We start from the raw sequence: 20,896 nt of genomic DNA, 5'->3' as shown, positions 1-20,896 counted from the left end.
TAGAGTCATAACGCGGTTGACTAGCAAGTGCAACATTTCACAGTGTTTCAGTGCTCTCAAAAAATTTGTTTCAAAATAAAAATAAAAATTTGTTTAAAAATAAAATTGCATAACTAAATAAGAATGATTTCTTGCCGAAAACCATTGGCAGATAGAAGGTAAATATATATTTTTTACAAATACCATATAGCTACCTTAGTTGGAAATGTTAACTAAACTCGCTTCTCTTATTTTTTCTATCGCTTTCTTCTCGAACTCAAGTTCGCATTCACAGAATGTCGTCGCCAACTCAGCAAAGGATTGGCTGCGCTTTGCAGATTATAATTTCAAAAACGGAAATAGTGCATCGCATCCGGAACAGCAGCAGCGCGCCAAACAGATGGGCTTGACATCCGCCATCAGCTGGGATAAGCCTACTATTGAAGAACTGCAAAGAACAGAGGCATTACGCAAAGCATTACAGCCATTTAAGGTGTTTGAGAATCAAAATGAGCTTAATCGTCGTGTGCAGATTTTGGCTAAACTTAATACGCTTGCCAAACAATGGGTTAAAGTTGCATCAATGGCAAAGAATGTACCCGAGGCAGTTGCCGAAAAGCTCGGTGCGAAAGTTTACACTTTCGGTTCATATCGTTTGGGTGTACACCATAAGGGCGCTGATATTGACGCACTCTTTGTCGCACCACGCAACATAGAACGCACTGAATTTTTTACGTCCTTTTTTGAGTTACTAAAAAACCAATCCGAAGTGACTGAAGGTCGTTCAGTGGAAGAAGCCTTTGTGCCAGTCATAAAAATGAAATTTGATGGAATTGAAATTGATTTGGTATTTGCGCGTCTATCACTGAAAGAGATACCCGATGATCTTGATCTAAGCGATGATTATCTGCTTAAGAATTTGGATCAATTTTCGGTGCGCAGTTTGAATGGCTGTCGTGTGACAGACGAAATATTGGCGCTAGTGCCGAATGTGGAGAATTTCCGATTAACGTTGCGCTCCATCAAATTGTGGGCGAAAAGTAAGTATAAAAGTTTAAAAATTTCTGAGACGTTACATAATTACAATATTATAATGTTTTGTTTGTTTCTGAAATTGCAGAACACGGAGTTTACTCCAATTCTTTGGGCTACTTTGGTGGTGTGACGTGGGCGATGTTAGTAGCGCGCACTTGCCAATTGTATCCAAATGCAACACCTTCTACTCTCATACACAAATTTTTTTTGATCCTGTCTCTCTGGAAGTGGCCAAAACCCGTACTGCTTAAACGACCTGTCGATGTTGATTTGCGATTTCCGGTAAGTATTATGAATAAGCGCAAACCGCAAACAATTGCATATCGCTAAACAATTGCTAATTACTTATTTCTCTAAGGTTTGGGATCCACGTGTTAACGGTGCGGATAGGTACCATCTAATGCCCATTATAACGCCGGCATATCCACAACAGAACTCAACCTTTAATGTGTCGGAATCAACAAAAAAAGTTTTACTGAATGAGTTCAGCAGAGGAAAGATTATCGTAGAAGAGATTATGAATGGTCGCGCTTCATGGGATCGACTCTTCGAAGCGCCCAGCTTCTTTTATAAGTACGAATATTTATATTATATTTAACTAAGTATTATTTTCACTTATAAATGACATCACTTTTCTCTGTACTCCTTTTAAGATACCGCCACTTTATAGCGGTTTTGGTTACATCGCAAACCAGTGACGATCAGTTGGAGTGGTGTGGCTTAGTCGAATCAAGGATTCGTCTATTGGTATGTAATCTAGAGCGCACTCAGCATATTGCATTGGCGCATGCAAATCCTACATGTTTTGATTATAAGAAAGGCGCTGCCGTCACACAAAATAACAGCGGAAGTGAGGAGGATAAAACACAGCCCAACGGCGATCCACCAGTTTGTACAGCGCCATTCTGTTCGATGTGGTTCATCGGCTTAGAATTCGAACGTACAGAGAATTTGAATGTGGACCTTACGCAAACAATTAAATATTTCGTCGAAAGTGTTATAATGCATGCGGTGAGTAGAGACGATTTTTTGACATGATTTAAAATTGAAATTGTTTTGCTTATTGAATTAGTTTCAATCTAAAAAAATTATTTATTTATTAAATTGGTTTTTCTCTAATTTTAGATAAAAATACAAATGTTCAGAGATGGTATGAATATCGATGCGCAATACGTGAAGCGTAAATCGCTTTCGCAGTATTTGGATACGGATTTGTTGAAACGTGAACGCAGGTCCATGGAACAAGAAAGTAGTTTCAATAACTCCATTTCAGCCAATTGTAAACGATTGTTGACGGATTTGTCAACACAGAAAGAGCCTACGGCTAAAAGAGCGCGCTTGAGTGAATCGACGAGTTCGGAAGATTAAAGTAGAATTCTAACTGAGAGATCCAATATTTTGGGAAATTCGTTATGTTGTGAGGGCGGAAAAACCTCATATCTTTGGAGAGAGCGCGAAATGATACATTTTCCATATTTAGTAGACACCTCACCAACAACTTGGCTGCAGACTTATGTATTATTTCGCAAAAATATTTTTTATCACTGTATTAAACTGTATTCATGTTTTTAGTGTATTTTATTGTGATTTATTAAAAGTCTTAGATTCTTATGTATACAACAGTTATTTACAAACTGCTTTTTAACTTAGTTATATAATTATTATTAAGTGATATAGGAAAACACAAAAAAAAACGAAAACAAAAAAACAAAAAAAATTACAATAAAAAAAAAATATATTGTATATATATATATACTATTCTATCTGTCGCTTACCAAATTGTTGGCTCAAAAGTCAATTTAAATATTAATATTAAATTTAAGTATTCATCATTCAACCAAAATTCCACATGTGTGGTCATCCGTATGAAAATAGTTTCACATAAATTTCTATACACTTTGTCCATCCATCCATATGAGAAAATCAATTTGATTTCTATAGATCCACTTGACTTTAGCTGTACAATTTTTATTTAGAAATGACAAATAAACAAATTTTAGTGAAACAAAACTGAGATTGATTTTTATTGAAAACGAGTATTCTCTAATAGTAAGTATGTATGCCAATAAATTGGGAGTTTGTTTTATAAATCTTTCATAACTCAAACATTCAAAAACTTTCGACATCCAGAGTGATAGTTTGGTAGTCGCTCTAGCATTCTTCCCTTCGGGTGAAAATGGGAGACTTAGCGAGGTTTATACGCGAGATACATACATATATGTACAAATAGACAAGTAAAAGAAAATGATAAGTTTGCGGAGTTCATGAGTCAAATAAGTCTGACAACAGGAAATTAGTAAAAATTAATATGATACCAATTCCGTAATTTTTTTAATTTTAGACGGAGTGGGAGCGGGTATTTACAGCTCAAAACAAGGGATTAGGCAGCTTATCAAGCTGCCAGACCACAGCAGTATTTTCCAAGCGGAAGTTTTTGCTGTGGGGAAAGTCACGGAGCTAGCCTCACTAGAAAAAAAAGAACTCAACAATTAATATATACGTGGACAGTCAATAAAAGCAATAAGCTCATATTGTATTAAATCCAAAAATGTTCGACGGAGCAGGGAGGCCATAGAAAGGCTAGCCGCAAACAGTAGGCTGCATATCTACTGGGTACCTGGTCACAAAGGTATTATGGGGAACGAAATAGTAGATGAGATAGCAAAAAGTGCCTACCTTTTGAACAAGAGAACGACATACCATAACCGCTAAATAAATACAATACAATATACAATAAAATGGACGACTACATGAAAAGGCGAGTGGAAGCTAGGTGGACTAATCTGACCACATGCAAAACAGCAAAAGTCATGTGTAGAACTAACGACAAAAAACTGACTCAATTCGTACTTACGCTCTCGCGAAAGGACTGCAGAACTATCATAGGTATGCTAACAGGTCATAATCTATTGGCTGCACATGCGTACGAGATAGGGATTGCTAACACGGACAAATGCAGGAAATGCAGAGAGGATGCGTTTGTGGGCTTTTGATTGAATTATGAATGCTTAAATTTAATGTTAATATTTAAATTGGGATTATTCTTCTTCTTAATTGGCGCGATAACCGTTTACGCGATTTTGGCCCAGTTTAACAAAGCGCGCCAGTCGTTTCTTTCTCGTGCTAACCGGCCCCAGTTGGACACACCAAGTGAAGCCAAGTCGTTCTCCACCTGATCTTTCCAACGCAGAGGAAGCCTTCCTCTTCCGCTGCCGTAGCCGCTGGGTCTTTATTCGTTGCGCTATGTCTATATCGTCGTAAAGCTCATACAGCTGATCGTTCCATCGCTTGCGATATTCGCCGTTGCTAACGTGCAAAGGTCCAAAAATCTTACGCAGAATCTTTCTCTCAAACACTCCAAACGTCGCTTCATCGGATGTTGTCATCGTCCAAGCTTCTGCGCCATACGTTAGGACGGGCATGATGAGAGCCTTGTAGAGTGTTAGTTTTGTTCGTGGAGAGAGGACTTTACTGCTCAGTTGCCTACTTAGTCCAAAGTAGCACTTGTTGGCAAGAGAGCTTCTACGTTGGCATTAGAACCAACAATTTGGTGAACGATTATCGAATTAATTGTTCTGTGTAAATTCTAGTACATAATATATGGATATATTTTTTTGTTGTTGTATCTTTTTTTTTATTTTTTGCTTTTTCCAATATCACTTAATAATAAATATATAACTAATATAAATAACAGTATGTAAATAACTGTTGCATACATAAGTGCATATATATGTATATAAATATACTAGGTAGCAATGTAAGACATTTAAAAATCACAATCAAGTACTCGTACACTAAAAACATGAATGAGTTTGTGATAAAAAATATTTTAGCGAAACAATACACAAGTCTGCAGCCAAGTTGTTGGTGAGGTGTTGACTAGATGTGGAAAATGTATCATTTCGCGCTCTCTCCAAAAATATTATGAAGTTTTTCCGTCCTCACAACATAACGAATTCCCCAAGATATGGGATCTCTCAGTTAGAATTCTCCTTTAATCATCCGAACTCGTCGCTTCACTCAAGCGCGCCCCTTTAGCCGTAGGCTCTTTCTGTGTTGACAAATCCGTCAACAATCGTTTACAATTGGCTGAAATGGAGTTATTGAAACTACTTTCTTGTTCCATGAATCTGCGTTCACGTTTCAACAAATCCGTATCCAAATACTACGAAAGCGATTTACCCTTCACGTATTGCGCATCGAGTGTCATGTCGATTTGTCTTCGCCCTCATTGGAATTTTATTTGAAATAACATTCGAAGGCCATTTTATGTTAACGTCTTACGTAAATAAAAGAAACGCGAATACATTATTTAAATGAATATACATACATACATATGTACATGCAGGCAAATTAACACCGAGTTCTGAATATGTATGCATGTATGTACGCAAGCACTTGACACACAGCAGCTAAGCAACGACAATAATTCCCTCACGCATTACCTTACTCATAAAGCACAGCCGCACCCATACGCACTCACCACATACCACGATTCACCAAATTCGTGTGCAGGTAGTTGTGGTGCTCTCATTTTATGAATGATCGTACTTTTCTTCGCGAAATATGCCCTTGCGTTGTTTACGTAAAACGGTTACAATGTTGTCAATTGTTATTTCTTTAAGAGAAAGAAAGTTCGAGAGACATCTGCGGAAGAGACTACAATTCAGCAAGTCGGGGCCATTGTTAAGAAAAGTGGGCGTGACAGTTTTAAGTACTCACGAGCGATAACCCTGAAATAAATGGGGAATTTAGCCTCCAAGCAGACTTTTGTGAAGAGGCATTCATGAAAATAAATTATATGGGCGTGTCAACAGAAAAAAGCCGTCACTGTCGAAAAAATATGTTAAGGCACGTTTGTCTTTCGCAAATTCCCATAGAAATGTGTAAAATTCTGAAAATAATACTTTTCACGGATGAAACTAAACCAGATTGGACAAATCTGATTGGTCCTTATGGGAAGGCTTTTGTTCAACGTGAAAAAAGAACAAAGAGTTCAATCCCCGATATATGAATGTATGTACAACAAAGACCTTAACTCAAAGTAACTTCAATCTGGGGATTTCCTGCAATATATAAGTACAATAGGCGCCTTCGATTCACCACTTTTCTGCTCGCTATCTCTGCTCACTTGGCGAAAAATTTGCATGTGAAAACAACAACAAAGTATTTCAGACTCTTCAGTACCGCCGCTATTAACGAATCATGCCATTGCGTCTGCGCTTATGAAAGTATTTTGTTTTTGTAGCTACAGGGCTTAAAACTTGTATGTATGTTAGGACAGCAAGTGTACAACCCTACATACAATTATCGAAGTTTAATCAATAACCACTGTGCCCACCGTGATTGTCAGTGGCATTTTGTATTCCATTTGGCATAGAATGGATAATCCTACAGTGGGTTTCTGTGGTTGTGAAATATTACAGTTCTTTGATTTTTTCAAATTCCTATTTTTGAATGTTTCCGTCTCCATTCGCATCTTTAAATATCCCCAAAGGTTTTCAATGCGGTCTATGTCGAGTGTCTGGCTTAGCCCATCCCTACCTTAAACATTATTTTGCAAAAATCATTCTTGTACTAAATTGAGAAGTGTTTTGGGTCACTCTCTTGCATAAGAACCCACCGAAGTGGTAAATTCTCCTCAGCAAATGATAGCATCACTTCATGAAGTATGCCGTTGTATGTATATTAGTCCATTTTATTTGTTATGAGGGGAGAAGGTTCTACTCCATACCAAGAGAAGCATCCCCAGATCATTACGCTGCCGCAACCGTGTTTCACTGTTTTTCTATTTTTTTTGTGGATCGCGGTAAGAACTCTTGTTCTTAAGACGTTTGACATTTCGTTCAACATTTTTTCCAAATAAATTTATTTTTGTTTCTGTACATTCCCCTTACATGTGTGGGGAATGTTCATGCCGCTACACCAACACCAACTACAGTAGGGGAGCACGTTGGCTATTTCGTCTTAGGCACTAGCGCAAGTTTCGCCCGCGGTCCCAGAAACTAAGTGCTCTACTTTTCGGATGGCCACATTGTATTTTAGCATTAATTTGCTCTGAAAAATTGCAAAACCCGGTAAAAATTATATTGGCATAAGCATTGAACAAAAAATTGAAATTTCAAACTTTTATTGTTTAGGGCGTAGCAACGTACGTTTGGTATTTCCTAGTTTTAAATATTTCTACGAATAGACACACCCAAAATTTCTAGAAAATGGGGTCCACATGTAAACAAATAAATAAAGGCAAAGCAAATTAAATTTCTATGAGTCTGATTTTTAATGATGGTTTTTAATGAAACGAAAAGCGCGTAGTCTACACATACACACATATGTATGTATGTGTTTGACCACACACAAAAGACTGGTTTGAAAAGTAAATGGCTGAGTTACAGTTTCGTCCTTAATTGAACAAAGAAAAGGATTCGGGATTTTTAAGTGTCTCATCGCTGAAAATAATCTATTTCGCTATTACGTAAATTCTTAACAATAAAAAAGGATCGCAGGCAAGGTAGCGCAGGCAAAAGGTAACGGTGCTATTAATTGTGCACCCGCAACAACAGGTAGGTGGAAATTCCACATGTGGTGCAAGTTAAGCCCTTCTGCAGTGCATAAAAGCTGATCTTACACACCTTTTAGAGTCATAACGCGGTTGACTAGCAAGTGCAACATTTCACAGTGTTTCAGTGCGCTCAAAAAATTTGTTTCAAAATAAAATTAAAAATTTGTTTAAAAATAAAATTGCATAACTAAATAAGAATGATTTCTTGCCGAAAACCATTGGCAGATAGAAGGTAAATATATGTATATTTTTTACAAATACCATATAGCTACCTTAGTTGGACTTGTTCACTAAACTCGCTTCTCTTCTTTCTTCCAGCGCTTTCTTCTCGAACTCAGGTTCGCATTCACGGAATGGCGTTGTCAACTCAGCAGAGGATTGGCTGCGCTTTGCAGACTATAATTTCAAAAACGGAAATTGTGCATCGCATCCGGAACAGCAGCAGCGCTCCAAACAGATGGGCTTGACATCCGCCATCAGCTGGGATGAGCCTACTATTGAAGAACTGCAAAGAACAGAGGCATTACGCAAAGCATTACAGCCATTTAAGGTGTTTGAGAATCAAAATGAGCTTAATCGTCGTGTGCAGATTTTGGCTAAACTTAATACGCTTGCCAAAAAATGGGTTAAAGTTGCATCAATGGCAAAGAATGTGCCAGAGGCAGTTGCCGAAAAGCTCGGTGCGAAAGTTTACACTTTCGGTTCATATCGTTTGGGTGTACATCATAAGGGCGCTGATATTGACGCACTCTTTGTCGCACCACGCAACATAGAACGCACTGAATTTTTTACGTCCTTTTTTGAGTTACTAAAAAACCAATCCGAAGTGACCGAATGTCGTTCAGTGGAAGAAGCCTTCGTGCCAGTCATAAAAATGAAATTTGATGGAATTGAAATTGATTTGGTATTTGCGCGTCTAGCACTGAAAGAAATAACCGATGATCTTGATCTAAGCGATGATTATCTGCTTAAGAATTTGGATCAATTTTCGGTGCGCAGTTTGAATGGCTGTCGTGTGACAGACGAAATATTGGCGCTGGTGCCGAATGTGGAGAATTTCCGATTAACGTTGCGCTCCATCAAATTGTGGGCGAAAAGTAAGTATAAAAGCTTAAAAATTTCTGAGACGTTACATAATTACAATATTATAATGTTTTGTTTGTTTCTGAAATTGCAGAACACGGAGTTTACTCCAATTCTTTGGGCTACTTTGGTGGTGTGACGTGGGCGATGTTAGTGGCGCGCACTTGCCAATTGTATCCAAATGCAACACCTTCTACTCTCATACACAAATTTTTTTTGATCCTGTCTCTCTGGAAGTGGCCAAAACCCGTACTGCTTAAACGACCTGTCGATGTTGATTTGCGATTTCCGGTAAGTATTATGAATAAGCGCAAACCGCAAACAATTGCATATCGCTAAACAATTGCTAATTACTTATTTCTCTAAGGTTTGGGATCCACGTGTTAACGGTGCGGATAGGTACCATCTAATGCCCATTATAACGCCGGCATATCCACAACAGAACTCAACCTTTAATGTGTCGGAATCAACAAAAAAAGTTTTACTGAATGAGTTCAGCAGAGGAAAGATTATCGTAGAAGAGATTATGAATGGTCGCGCTTCATGGGATCGACTCTTCGAAGCGCCCAGCTTCTTTTATAAGTACGAATATTTATATTATATTTAACTAAGTATTATTTTCACTTATAAATGACATCACTTTTCTCTGTACTCCTTCTAAGATACCGCCACTTTATAGCGGTTTTGGTTACATCGCAAACCAGTGACGATCAGTTGGAGTGGTGTGGCTTAGTCGAATCAAGGATTCGTCTATTGGTATGTAATCTAGAGCGCACTCATCATATTGCATTGGCACATGCAAATCCTACATGTTTTGATTATAAGAAAGGCGCTGCCGTCACACTAAATAACAGCGGAAGTGAGGAGGATAAAACACAGCCCAACGGCGATCCACCAGTTTGTACAGCGCCATTCTGTTCGATGTGGTTCATCGGCTTAGAATTCGAACGTACAGAGAATTTGAATGTGGACCTTACGCAAACAATTAAATATTTCGTCGAAAGTGTTATAATGCATGCGGTGAGTAGAGACGATTTTTTGACATGATTTAAAATTGAAATTGTTTTGCTTATTGAATTAGTTTCAATCTAAAAAAATTATTTATTTATTAAATTTGTTTTTCTCTAATTTTAGATAAAAATACAAATGTTCAGAGATGGTATGAATATCGATGCGCAATACGTGAAGCGTAAATCGCTTTCGCAGTATTTGGATACGGATTTGTTGAAACGTGAACGCAGGTCCATGGAACAAGAAAGTAGTTTCAATAACTCCATTTCAGCCAATTGTAAACGATTGTTGACGGATTTGTCAACACAGAAAGAGCCTGCGGCTAAAAGAGCGCGCTTGAGTGAATCGACGAGTTCGGAAGATTAAAGTAGAATTCTAACTGAGAGATCCAATATTTTGGGAAATTCGTTATGTTGTGAGGGCGGAAAAACCTCATATCTTTGGAGAGAGCGCGAAATGATACATTTTCCATATTTAGTCGACACCTCACCAACAACTTGGCTGCAGACTTATGTATTATTTCGCAAAAATATTTTTTATCACTGTATTAAACTGTATTCATGTTTTTAGTGTATTTTATTGTGATTTATTAAAAGTCTAAGATTCTTATGTATACAACAGTTATTTACAAACTGCTTTTTAACTTAGTTATATAATTATTATTAAGTGATATAGGAAAACACAAAAAAAACGAAAACAAAAAAACAAAAAAAATTACAATAAAAAAAAATATATTGTATATATATATATACTATTCTATGTGTCGCTTACCAAATTGTTGGTTCAAAAGTCAATTTAAATATTAATATTAAATTTAAGTATTCATCATTCAACCAAAATTCCACATGTGTGGTCATCCGTATGAAAATAGTTTCACATAAATTTCTATACACTTTGTCCATCCATCCATATGAGAAAATCAATTTGATTTCTATAGATCCACTTGATTTTAGCTGTACAATTTTTATTTAGAAATGACAAATAAACAAATTTTAGTGAAACAAAACTGAGATTGATTTTTATTGAAAACGGGTATTCTCTAATAGTAAGTATGTATGCCAATAAATTGGGAGTTTGTTTTATAAATCTTTCATAACTCAAACATTCAAAAACTTTCGACATCCAGAGTGATAGTTTGGTAGTCGCTCTAGCATTCTTCCCTTCGGGTGAAAATGGGAGACTTAGCGAGGTTTATACGCGAGATACATACATATATGTACAAATAGTCAAGTAAAAGAAAATGATAAGTTTGCGGAGTTCATGAGTCAAATAAGTCTGACAACAGGAAATTAGTAAAAATTAATATGATACCAATTCCGTAATTTTTTTAATTTTAGACGGAGTGGGAGCGGGTATTTACAGCTCAAAACAAGGGATAAGGCAGCTTATCAAGCTGCCAGACCACAGCAGTATTTTCCAAGCGGAAGTTTTTGCTGTGGGGAAAGTCACGGAGCTAGCCTACACTAGAAAAAAAAGAACTCAACAATTAATATATACGTGGACAGTCAATAAAAGCAATAAGCTCATATTGTATTAAATCCAAAAATGTTCGACGGAGCAGGGAGGCCATAGAAAGGCTAGCCGCAAACAGTCGGCTGCATATCTACTGGGTACCTGGTCACAAAGGTATTATGGGGAACGAAATAGTAGATGAGATAGCAAAAAGTGACTACCTTTTGAACAAGAGATCGACATACCATAACCGCTAAATAAATACAATACAATATACAATAAAATGGACGGACAGCAACAAAGACAGAATTGACGAAGTTGTGTTCAGAGAGGTGTCCGGAAAAAAAAAATCAAAATATATAGGATATATAAAGCCCTTAGTTGGGATTCCATAAGTAACCTACCCGGGAAGTGCGTTATAAAGTCTGTACGTAGTCGCGAGTGTCGGCGTAGTTCTACTGTGCATTGCCAGGAATCTTAAAACAAAATTCAATTTGGCTGTGAAAGTTTTCACAAAATTAACAATTTGAGTGAGTGCTTTCGCACGTGAACGAGATAGCAAAGACATCAAAACGCTTTGGTAAACTGTCAAATACAGCTGAGCTCGTCACCCAAAAGTGGAACAGGTCTAGGCGTACAGGTGTTAGCTAAGATCGAAACCACAAGTGCAGTATAGTGCAGTCATGCAGTATAACGCAGGGCGCAGGTAGTGAAGTGTGATTTGTGGATTAGGGAGGTTCTAAGTCTGATAAAAAAAAAAAAAAAAAAAAAAAAAATTTATTAATATATAAGAAAAATTTATAATAAATACATTAAGACTACATTAATTATCGATAATAATAATTTATAATAAATAATAATAATAAACAATAATAATAATTATTAATAATAAATAAATTATAATGTTAACTGCTCGCACTCCGCCGCCAGGCGGTGGAATAACGTCTAAAAACACTAAAACCTTCGATATAACAGTCTTAATACAAAAACTCAACGATTTAGAAGCACTTTGTCGTGAATTAAAAGACGAAAATGAGAAACTTAAGCTTGAAAATAGAAGTTTTACTAGTGCTTATGCTTCCAAACAAACAAATAACGAGGTCAAAGTAACATATGAAACTGATGAAGAGGAATTAGCTTTAGAAACCGATTGGATTTTAAAGAAAAATAAAAGACCCAATAAGAAACGGAAAGCTGAAGGATCTCCTGTATATCTAGTATCCGATAAGCACACTGTAAACGATCCCCCCGTGTTTGAAATCTCCGCCGCGAAAAATGGCAACCAAAAATATGAACCTCGTCCTCCGCCTATCATGGTATCAAATATCACTAACTATCAAAAACTAAGTATCGCAATAGAAAATTTGATTAAAAACCCATTCACTATAAAATTATTAAACAATGATATATACAAAATAAATGTTACACACAGTGACGACTATAGGTCAGTAACTAAAATGCTAACAGAATCAGAAATATCCTGGTTTTCGTACCAAAATAAGCAAACGCGACCAATTAAAGTGATGATAAAAACCTGCATCACACTTGTGAACCTGAAGCAATTATAGCTGACCTAAATGATCAAGGCTTTAACGTTTTAAATGCTGTGAACAAGCTAAAATGGAAAAGTAAAGAACCTTTAAATATGTTTATGGTTACTTTTGATCCCAGTGAAGATATCAACAAGATTTACAAAATAAACCATGTGCTCCACTCAATCGTTGTTATTGAACCTGTCAAAGCATCAAATCTGATTCCCCAATGCAAAAGTTGTCAAGCATTTGGTCATACCAAGAACTACTGTAACAAAACTCCAAGATGTGTAAAGTGCAGTGGAAAACATAGTACATTTGAATGTAAAAAACCGTCAGACCAAAACCCAAAGTGTTGCAACTGCGGGGAAAACCATCCCGCTAATTACAGGGGATGTATAGTCGCGAAAGACTTGCAAAAAATCCGTGATAAGAACAGGAATAAACAACAAATGCCAAATCATAGTAATAAAGTTATCGATACTATAAATAAAGTTACTAAAATAAATGCTGTGAAAACAAAAAAACCATCTTTTGCTGAAATTCTCAAAGAAGATAAGAAGATTGCGATATCAAACAAAATAACAAACAATGACCAGATTCTTGCCCAAATACTTCTCAAATTGAATAATCAAGAAGATTTCAACAAAAGCCTCCATAAACGGTTAAATGATCTTGAAAAACAAATACTGTCCAAAGGTAACAAACACAATGACTGATATGCTGAGAATTATGGCATGGAATGCGAACGGCTTAAAAAATCACAAAAATGAATTACAAATTTTATTAGAATTAGAACATATTGACGTCTGTCTTATTTCTGAAACGCACTTTACCAAACAATCGCACATTGAATTCAAGCATTATAATATCTACCACACTACACACCCAAGCAACTGTCCAAGGGGTGGTAGTGCCGTAATTATTAAGAAAAATATTGAGCAGTACGAAGATGTCAATTTAAGTACAGAAATATTCCAAGCCACAACTGTAACAATCCAAACAAAAAACCAACCACTTTCAATCACTGCCATATATTGTCCACCAAGATACAATATATCTTCAGAAGAATACAAGAAACTCATCAACATGCACAAATTTAAGTTCGTAATTGGTGGAGATTTTAACGCAAAAAATGTTTGTTGGGGATCACGTTTAACCACAGTGAAAGGACGTGAGTTGTACAAAGCAGCGCGAGAAACTGGATGTGACTTCATTTCTACGGCGAAACCAACATATTGGCCAACTGATGTCAATAAAACTCCGGACCTGATCGACTTTTTCATTGTAAAAAAACTGTCAACGAATTTTATTCAAATAGCCGAAGGTTCTGATCTCAATTCTGATCATTCACCAATATTCTTAACTATCAGTGAAACAATAATCGAGAAAGAAAGTAAACCGACGCTCAATAATAAAAATACTGACTGGAAATCCTTTGCAAAAATTCTTCAAAACATTCAACAAAATGACTTCTTAGTAACCACCAAAGATCAACTAGAAGAAGAAGTTCAAAGGTTTGTCCAAGAAATCCAGAAAGCTGCCTGGATGAGTACACCCAATTTCAAAAGGGTAACAAATGGAGCTAACTACCCCAAAGAAATTAAGCAGCTCATCACAAACAAAAGAAAATTACGGCGAAAATGGCAACATACTCGTTCCCCTAGTGACAAAACCAAGCTCAACAAAGCATCACAAGAATTAAATAATGAAATAAATTGTATTAAAAATGAATCAATAAATCAATACCTTTCAAGCTTGAGATCTGATAAAAAAGGTGACTACTCACTTTGGAAGTGTACTAAATATTTGAAAAGACCAAATTGTCATGTTCCTCCAATCAAAAGAGATAATAATACATGGGCAAAAAGTGACAAAGACAAGGCAGTAGCTTTTGCAAAACACTTAACAGAAACTTTCCAACCCAACGAAAATCAATCTGACAATTTATATACTCATACTGTAGATGAAAACACTCCTATTTCATTCATTACTATAAAAGAACTCAAAAGGGAAATAAAACAACTAAAAGATAAAAAAGCGCCCGGATTCGATTTAATTACAGCTGAGGTTTTAAAAAAGTTACCCTACATAAGTTTGGTTAAATTAGTAAAGTTATTTAATCATTCAATTCAGCTTCACTATGTTCCAACCCTGTTGAAAGTTGCGGAAATGATAATGATTCCGAAACCGGGAAAAGATCTACATCTTGTTTCCTCGTACAGACCAATCTCGTTGCTGCCTCAAATTGGTAAGCTATTTGAAAAGCTCATCCTCAATCGGTTGACGCCAATTATCGACTCTAAAGATTTGTTACCTTCGCATCAATTTGGCTTTCGGTGTAAGCACTCAACCATCGATCAGGTGCATAGAATCACAGCCGAAATTGAAAACTCTTTTGAACAGAATAACGTGTGTTCAGCAGTATTCTTGGACGTCGCACAAGCTTTCGACAAGGTTTGGCATGACGGTTTAAATAACAAACTAAATACCTGCCTTCCAAGCGGTTTTTGCGCCCTCCTAAAGTCGTATCTGAGTGAACGCTACTTTCGCGTTAAACAAGGAAATGAATACTCTGACCTTGAAGAAATAAATGCTGGTGTGCCGCAAGGAAGCATTCTTGGTCCGCTCTTATACCTTTTATACACCAGAGACTTGCCGATACCCTCGAATAGCTTGATCGCCACTTTCGCCGACGACACTGCCATCCTAGCAATTGGAAAAAGTGCTGAAGAAGCTGCAACCAAACTTCAAATTGCAACAAACGCTATTGAAGAATGGACGAAAACTTGGCGCATAAAATTGAACAATACCAAGTCAATACATGTAAACTTCACCAACAAAAAAGTGAATCATTATCCAATAATGCTGCTAGGTGCCGCAATACCACATGCAAACACTGCAAAATACCTTGGCATGACGCTTGATGCTAAGCTTCGATGGAAGGAGCATATAAAACTTAAACGGCATGAAATCCATCTGAAGGTAATACAAATTAAATGGCTAATTGGACGAAGATCAAAGCTATCCATATATAACAAAATAGCGATATATAAACAAATTATAAAACCAGTGTGGTCCTATGGCGCGCAATTATGGGGTTGCGCCAGTCAAAGTAATATAAATATACTTCAACGACTCCAGAATAAAATCCTTCGAGATATTCTCAACGCACCTTGGTTCGTTCGCAATAAGGATATTCATCGTGACCTCAATATCCCTACGGTCGCTGAAGAAATTAAAAAACAAGCAGAAGCCCACTCCCATAGGCTTCAAAGGCACGTGAACGAGGAAGCTAGCAATCTGCTCAACACCTCAGGCCTAACTCGACGACTGCATCGAATTAAACCACATGATCTGGCATGATGGCTGTTAACTTAAGGAAGGGACTATGAAAATCTCTTCACAAAATTTTATTTATGTTACCAAAATTGTACTGCTCGTTAGTTTATCTGTAACTAGTTGCAGTGCCAACAAACATTGTTATGTATTTTATATTGTATCTATGTTTGTAATAAAAAAAAAAAAAAAATAAAAACAAAATGGACGACTACATGAAAAGGCGAGTGGAAGCTAGGTGGACTAATCTGACCACATGCAAAACAGCAAAAGTCATGTGTAGAACTAACGACAAAAAACTGACTCAATTCGTACTTACGCTCTCGCGAAAGGACTGCAGAACTACCATAGGTATGCTAACAGGTCATAATCTTTTGACTGCACATGCGTACAAGATAGGGATTGCTAACACGGACAAAGGCAGGAAATTCAGAGAGGATGTTGAGGAAACTTTAGAACACCTTCTGTGCATTTGTCCGGCATTATTAAAAACGCCTTTAAAATGCCTTGGAGCCCCATTGTTTGAGGGTCTGGAGGACGTCTCAAAAGCGGATCTCCCAGCGCTGCTTAGATTCGCCATGACATCCTACATGATGTCTACTGTCGGTATTCATAGAGGTCGGTCTCCATCTTCGCTAGGGACCAAAAGGTCTATGCGTGTCTTGTTGCCAATATTTCCCGAATCCGTTAAATAAGCAGTTCTATTATTAAATAATTAGTATGTTAAGTAAACATTTTAATGTTTGATTGGAAAATATACCAACTAAGTAAAGCAAATGTGTACCTATTTGTTAGCTTTGATTGAACGTAAAGTTAACTAATAACATCAGTCTATTCCTGAGAGCTTCTAGCTTAATACCTGCATTGTTTTTTAAACGCCTTTTGCTAAAGAAATAATAAAATTTGCGTGATTCGATTCCTTAAACTCTGCCCCATCCGTTATCGTCCCACTTGAGATTCTTGATTTTTCAAAGCATCATCACGATATGCCGGAACTCAGTATAGATTGAAGCCGTGCTGTCTATGTGATTGAGTGCAGCTCCGACATTTTTGACTATCTACAAAAGCGAGATTTGAAAGTAACGAGTACTCTTCTGCTTACCTACTTTGCTGTCAGGTCAAGTAGGAAAAAAAATTGGTACGACGAGGAATGTCATGCTGCCGCAGAAAGAAAGGATGTTGCCTATAGAGCCACGCTGCGATCGGGCGCAACGCGAGCCATGTGGGATCGCTACAGAGAGCTGAAAAAGGAAGAGAGACGTATTATCCGACAGAAGAAACGAGAGGCCGAAATACGTGAGTGCGAGGAGCTTGAGATGCTGGCCAATAGGAACACGCCCGAAAATTCTACCAGAAAGTTCGGCGGCTTACAGAAGGTTTTAAGACCGGGGCGTTTTCCTGTAAGAACAAAGACGGCGATCTGGTGACTGACGTACAGAGCAATCTTAAATTATGGATTGAACACTTCTCGAACCTGTTAAACGGGGACAGCTGCGCATGTCATAGAGAATGTGAAGATCCCGATACCCCAATCGTTGACGACGGAATTGTCGTTCCGTTACCCGACCATGACGAGGTGAGAATAGCAATATCACGGCTAAAGAACAACAAAGCCGCGGGCGCCGACGGACTGCCGGCTGAGCTATTCAAACATGGCGGCGAGGAGCTGGGAAGGTGCATGCATCAGCTCCTATGCAAAATATGGTCGGATGAAAGCATGCCTGCTGATTGGAATTTAAGTGTGCTCTGCCCAATCCATAAGAAGGGCGATCCTGCAATTTGTGCCAATTACCGCGGGATTAGTGTTCTAAATATCGCCTACAAGGTCCTAGCGAGCGTATTGTGTGAAAGGCTGAAGCCCACCGTCAACCAACTGATTGGACCTTATCAATGTGGCTTCAGACCTGGAAAGTCTACCATCGACCAAATATTCACAATACGCCAAATCTTGGAAAAGACCCATGAAAGGAGAATCGACACACACCATCTTTTCGTCGACTTCAAAGCTGCATTCGACAGTACGGAAAGGAGTTACCTGTATGCCGCTATGTCTGAATTTGGTATCCCTGCAAAACTAATACGGCTGTGTAAGATGACGTTGCTCAATACCAGCAGCACCGTCAGAATTGGGAAGGACCTCTCCGAGCCGTTTGATACCAAACGAGGTTTCAGACAGGGTGACTCGCTGTCGTGTGACTTCTTTAACCTGATGTTGGAGAGCATCGTACGAGCCGCAGAACTTAATCGCTCAGGCACAATATTTTATAAGAGCGTACAATTGTTGGCGTATGCCGATGATATTGACATCATCGGCCTTAACAACCGCGCTGTGAGTTCTGCCTTCTCCAAACTGGATAAAGAAGCAAAGCGAATGGGTTTGGTGGTGAACGAGGACAAAACGAAGTACCTCCTGTCTTCAAACAAACAGTCGGCGCACTCGCGTATCGGCACTCACGTCACTGTAGACAGTTATAATTTCGAGGTTGTAAAATACTTCGTTTATTTAGGAACCAGCATTAACACCGATAACAATGTCAGCCTTGAAATTCAACGTAGAATCTCTCTTGCCAACAAGTGCTACTTTGGACTAAGTAGGCACCTGAGCAGTAAAGTCCTCTCTCGACGAACAAAACTAACACTCTACAAGACTCTCATCATGCCCATCCTAACGTATGGCGCAGAAGCTTGGACGATGACAACATCCGATGAAGCGACGGTTGCAGTGTTGGAGAGAAAGATTCTGCGTAAGATTTTTGGACCTTTGCACGTTGGCAACGGCGAATATCGCAGACGATGGAACGATGAGCTGTATGAGCTTTACGACGACATAGACATAGCGCAGCGAATAAAGATCCAGCGGCTTCGTTGGCTGGGTCATGTCGTCCGAATGGATACAAACGCTCCGGCTTTGAAAGTATTCGATGCGGTACCAGCTGGTGGTAGTAGAGGAAGAGGAAGGCCTCCTCTGCGTTGGAAAGATCAGGTGGAGAAGGACTTGGCTTCACTTGGTGTGTCCAATTGGCGCCGGTTAGCACGAGAAAGAAACGACTGGCGCGCTTTGTTAAACTCGGCCAAAATCGCGTAAGCGGTTATCGCGCCAATTAAGAAGAAGAAGAATTTTGTTAATTTTATGCAGGTCGAAAGTCGTGAGTACCAAACAACAATTAGAAAGGCGAATCCACAATTCGCAAACGGGATTTGCACCAAAGTTCAAGCAGCAAAAAAAATGGTAGGAATTTACAACGGAGCTGGTTTTTTTTTGTGATGTTTATAGAAATACATTTTTATTTTCCCTTGGTAGGTGTGAGCTGAAATACGTAGAGGAACTGAAATACATATTTTTTTCGAATGACGAATAATTGAATAAAGAAAATTTGTAACAAAAATAAAACAGAAACTGTGGCGTAAAGGTTTCTATTTAATACTTTTTAAATTTTTCTATAATATTCTCAAAATTTCATTTCTTATGTTTTCTACTTCTCCGTTATTTGACTCCACTTCAAAATCTTCAGCATCATCGTACACAGCGGGTTGAGCAAGTCCTAGCATACCTTCATTACCAATACTCAATTGGTACGATCCCTGAGCACAAAATCGCAGAACTGTGGCTAGCTTTAACATATTTGGAATGGATTTGGCTCGGGTGCACTGCTGCAACTGGTTTTCTGTACTGGACAGTAGGTTCATAAACGCCTCTTTAGATAATCTAAAGTTCTATAAAAATCTGTAAGGAAATTTCTGTAATATTAAGTACGTCAACACATTTTGAAAATTCTAAACTTACTCAGTGGAAGCCATTTCTAGGGAGTTGGATGCGCCCCTCAACGGTTTTCTACTTCTAGCTAGTTCACTAATCTTTCATCGTCCGATGAATCGTCGAACCACAACTCCGTTGTACTCATTTTCACAAAAAATACTTTTTTTAACTTTTAAAAATGTTGTTAGCAAAGAATTTCAACACAATCGGTTTTTCTTTTATTTTGATTTGCTGTATCAGCTGAGAAAAATTATCTATTGTAAATGCGTCGAGCGATCGAAATTCACAATAGTCCTATTCTTCAACGAATGAGCACCATAATACCAAATGAAAATTCGTTCGATCAGCACTTTCGACTACAGTCGAAGATCGAATGTTGCTCATAATAAAGGCCTAAGTGCTCTACTTTTCGGATGGCCACCTTGTATTTTAGCATTAATTTGCTCTGAAAAATTGCAAAACCCGGTAAAAATTATATTGGCATAAGCATTGAACAACAAATTAAAATTTCAAACTGTTTATTGTTTAGGGCGTAGCAACGTACGTTTGGTATTTCCTAGTTTTAAATATTTCTACGAATAGACACACCCAAAATTTCTAGAAAATGGGGTCCACATGTAAACAAATAAATAAAGGCAAAGCAAATTAAATTTCTATGAGTCTGATTTTTAATGATGGTTTTTAATGAAACGAAAAGCGCGTAGTCTACACATACACACATATGTATGTATGTGTTTGACCACACACAAAAGACTGGTTTGAAAAGTAAATGGCTGAGTTACAGTTTCGTCCTTAATTGAACAAAGAAAAGGATTCGGGATTTTTAAGTGTCTCATCGCTGAAAATAATCTCTTTCGCTATTACGTAAATTCTTAACAATAAAAAAGGATCGCAGGCAAGGTAGCGCAGGCAAAAGGTAACGGTGCTATTAATTGTGCACCCGCAACAACAGGTAGGTGGAAATTCCACATGTGGTGCAAGTTAAGCCCTTCTGCAGTGCATAAAAGCGGATCTTACACACCTTTTAGAGTCATAACGCGGTTGACTAGCAAATGCAACATTTCACAGTGTTTCAGTGCTCAAAAAATTTGTTTCAAAATAAAATTAAAAATTTGTTTAAAAATAAAATTGCATAACTAAGTAAGA

General features: G+C 37.7%; 2 protein-coding genes across 2 annotated transcripts; both read left to right on the top strand.

The window, feature by feature from the left end:
- The first annotated feature begins 205 nt into the window (after positions 1 to 205).
- Positions 206 to 2,464, top strand: LOC128867206 (poly(A) polymerase type 3-like). The gene is made up of 5 exons (XM_054108307.1): positions 206 to 1,019; positions 1,100 to 1,296; positions 1,373 to 1,587; positions 1,668 to 2,025; positions 2,140 to 2,464. The coding sequence occupies exons 1-5, from the start codon at positions 206 to 208 to the stop codon at positions 2,380 to 2,382; spliced, it is 1,827 nt and encodes a 608-aa protein (XP_053964282.1). The 3' UTR covers positions 2,383 to 2,464.
- A 5,212-nt stretch (positions 2,465 to 7,676) lies between these two features.
- Positions 7,677 to 10,431, top strand: LOC128866457 (poly(A) polymerase type 3-like). The gene is made up of 6 exons (XM_054107222.1): positions 7,677 to 7,808; positions 7,895 to 8,673; positions 8,754 to 8,950; positions 9,027 to 9,241; positions 9,322 to 9,679; positions 9,794 to 10,431. The coding sequence occupies exons 1-6, from the start codon at positions 7,774 to 7,776 to the stop codon at positions 10,034 to 10,036; spliced, it is 1,827 nt and encodes a 608-aa protein (XP_053963197.1). The 5' UTR covers positions 7,677 to 7,773; the 3' UTR covers positions 10,037 to 10,431.
- Positions 10,432 to 20,896: the final 10,465 nt, after the last annotated feature.

This window comes from Anastrepha ludens, chromosome 6 (assembly GCF_028408465.1).
Source record: "Anastrepha ludens isolate Willacy chromosome 6, idAnaLude1.1, whole genome shotgun sequence".
NCBI classification, from domain to species: Eukaryota; Metazoa; Arthropoda; class Insecta; order Diptera; family Tephritidae; genus Anastrepha; species Anastrepha ludens.
This window is presented reverse-complemented; position numbering and strand designations above follow the sequence as displayed.

Excerpts from the sequence above, each read along its gene's own strand:
- LOC128867206 (XM_054108307.1), top strand. The coding sequence starts at position 206 with ATGTTAACTAAACTCGCTTCTCTTATTTTTTCTATCGCTTTCTTCTCG. Across the intron at positions 1,588-1,667 it reads GCGCCCAGCTTCTTTTATAA|ATACCGCCACTTTATAGCGG; the intron begins GTACGAATATTT and ends ACTCCTTTTAAG. Across the intron at positions 2,026-2,139 it reads AAAGTGTTATAATGCATGCG|ATAAAAATACAAATGTTCAG; the intron begins GTGAGTAGAGAC and ends CTCTAATTTTAG.
- LOC128866457 (XM_054107222.1), top strand. The coding sequence starts at position 7,774 with ATGATTTCTTGCCGAAAACCATTGGCAGATAGAAG. Across the intron at positions 7,809-7,894 it reads AAACCATTGGCAGATAGAAG|CGCTTTCTTCTCGAACTCAG; the intron begins GTAAATATATGT and ends TCTTTCTTCCAG. Across the intron at positions 9,680-9,793 it reads AAAGTGTTATAATGCATGCG|ATAAAAATACAAATGTTCAG; the intron begins GTGAGTAGAGAC and ends CTCTAATTTTAG.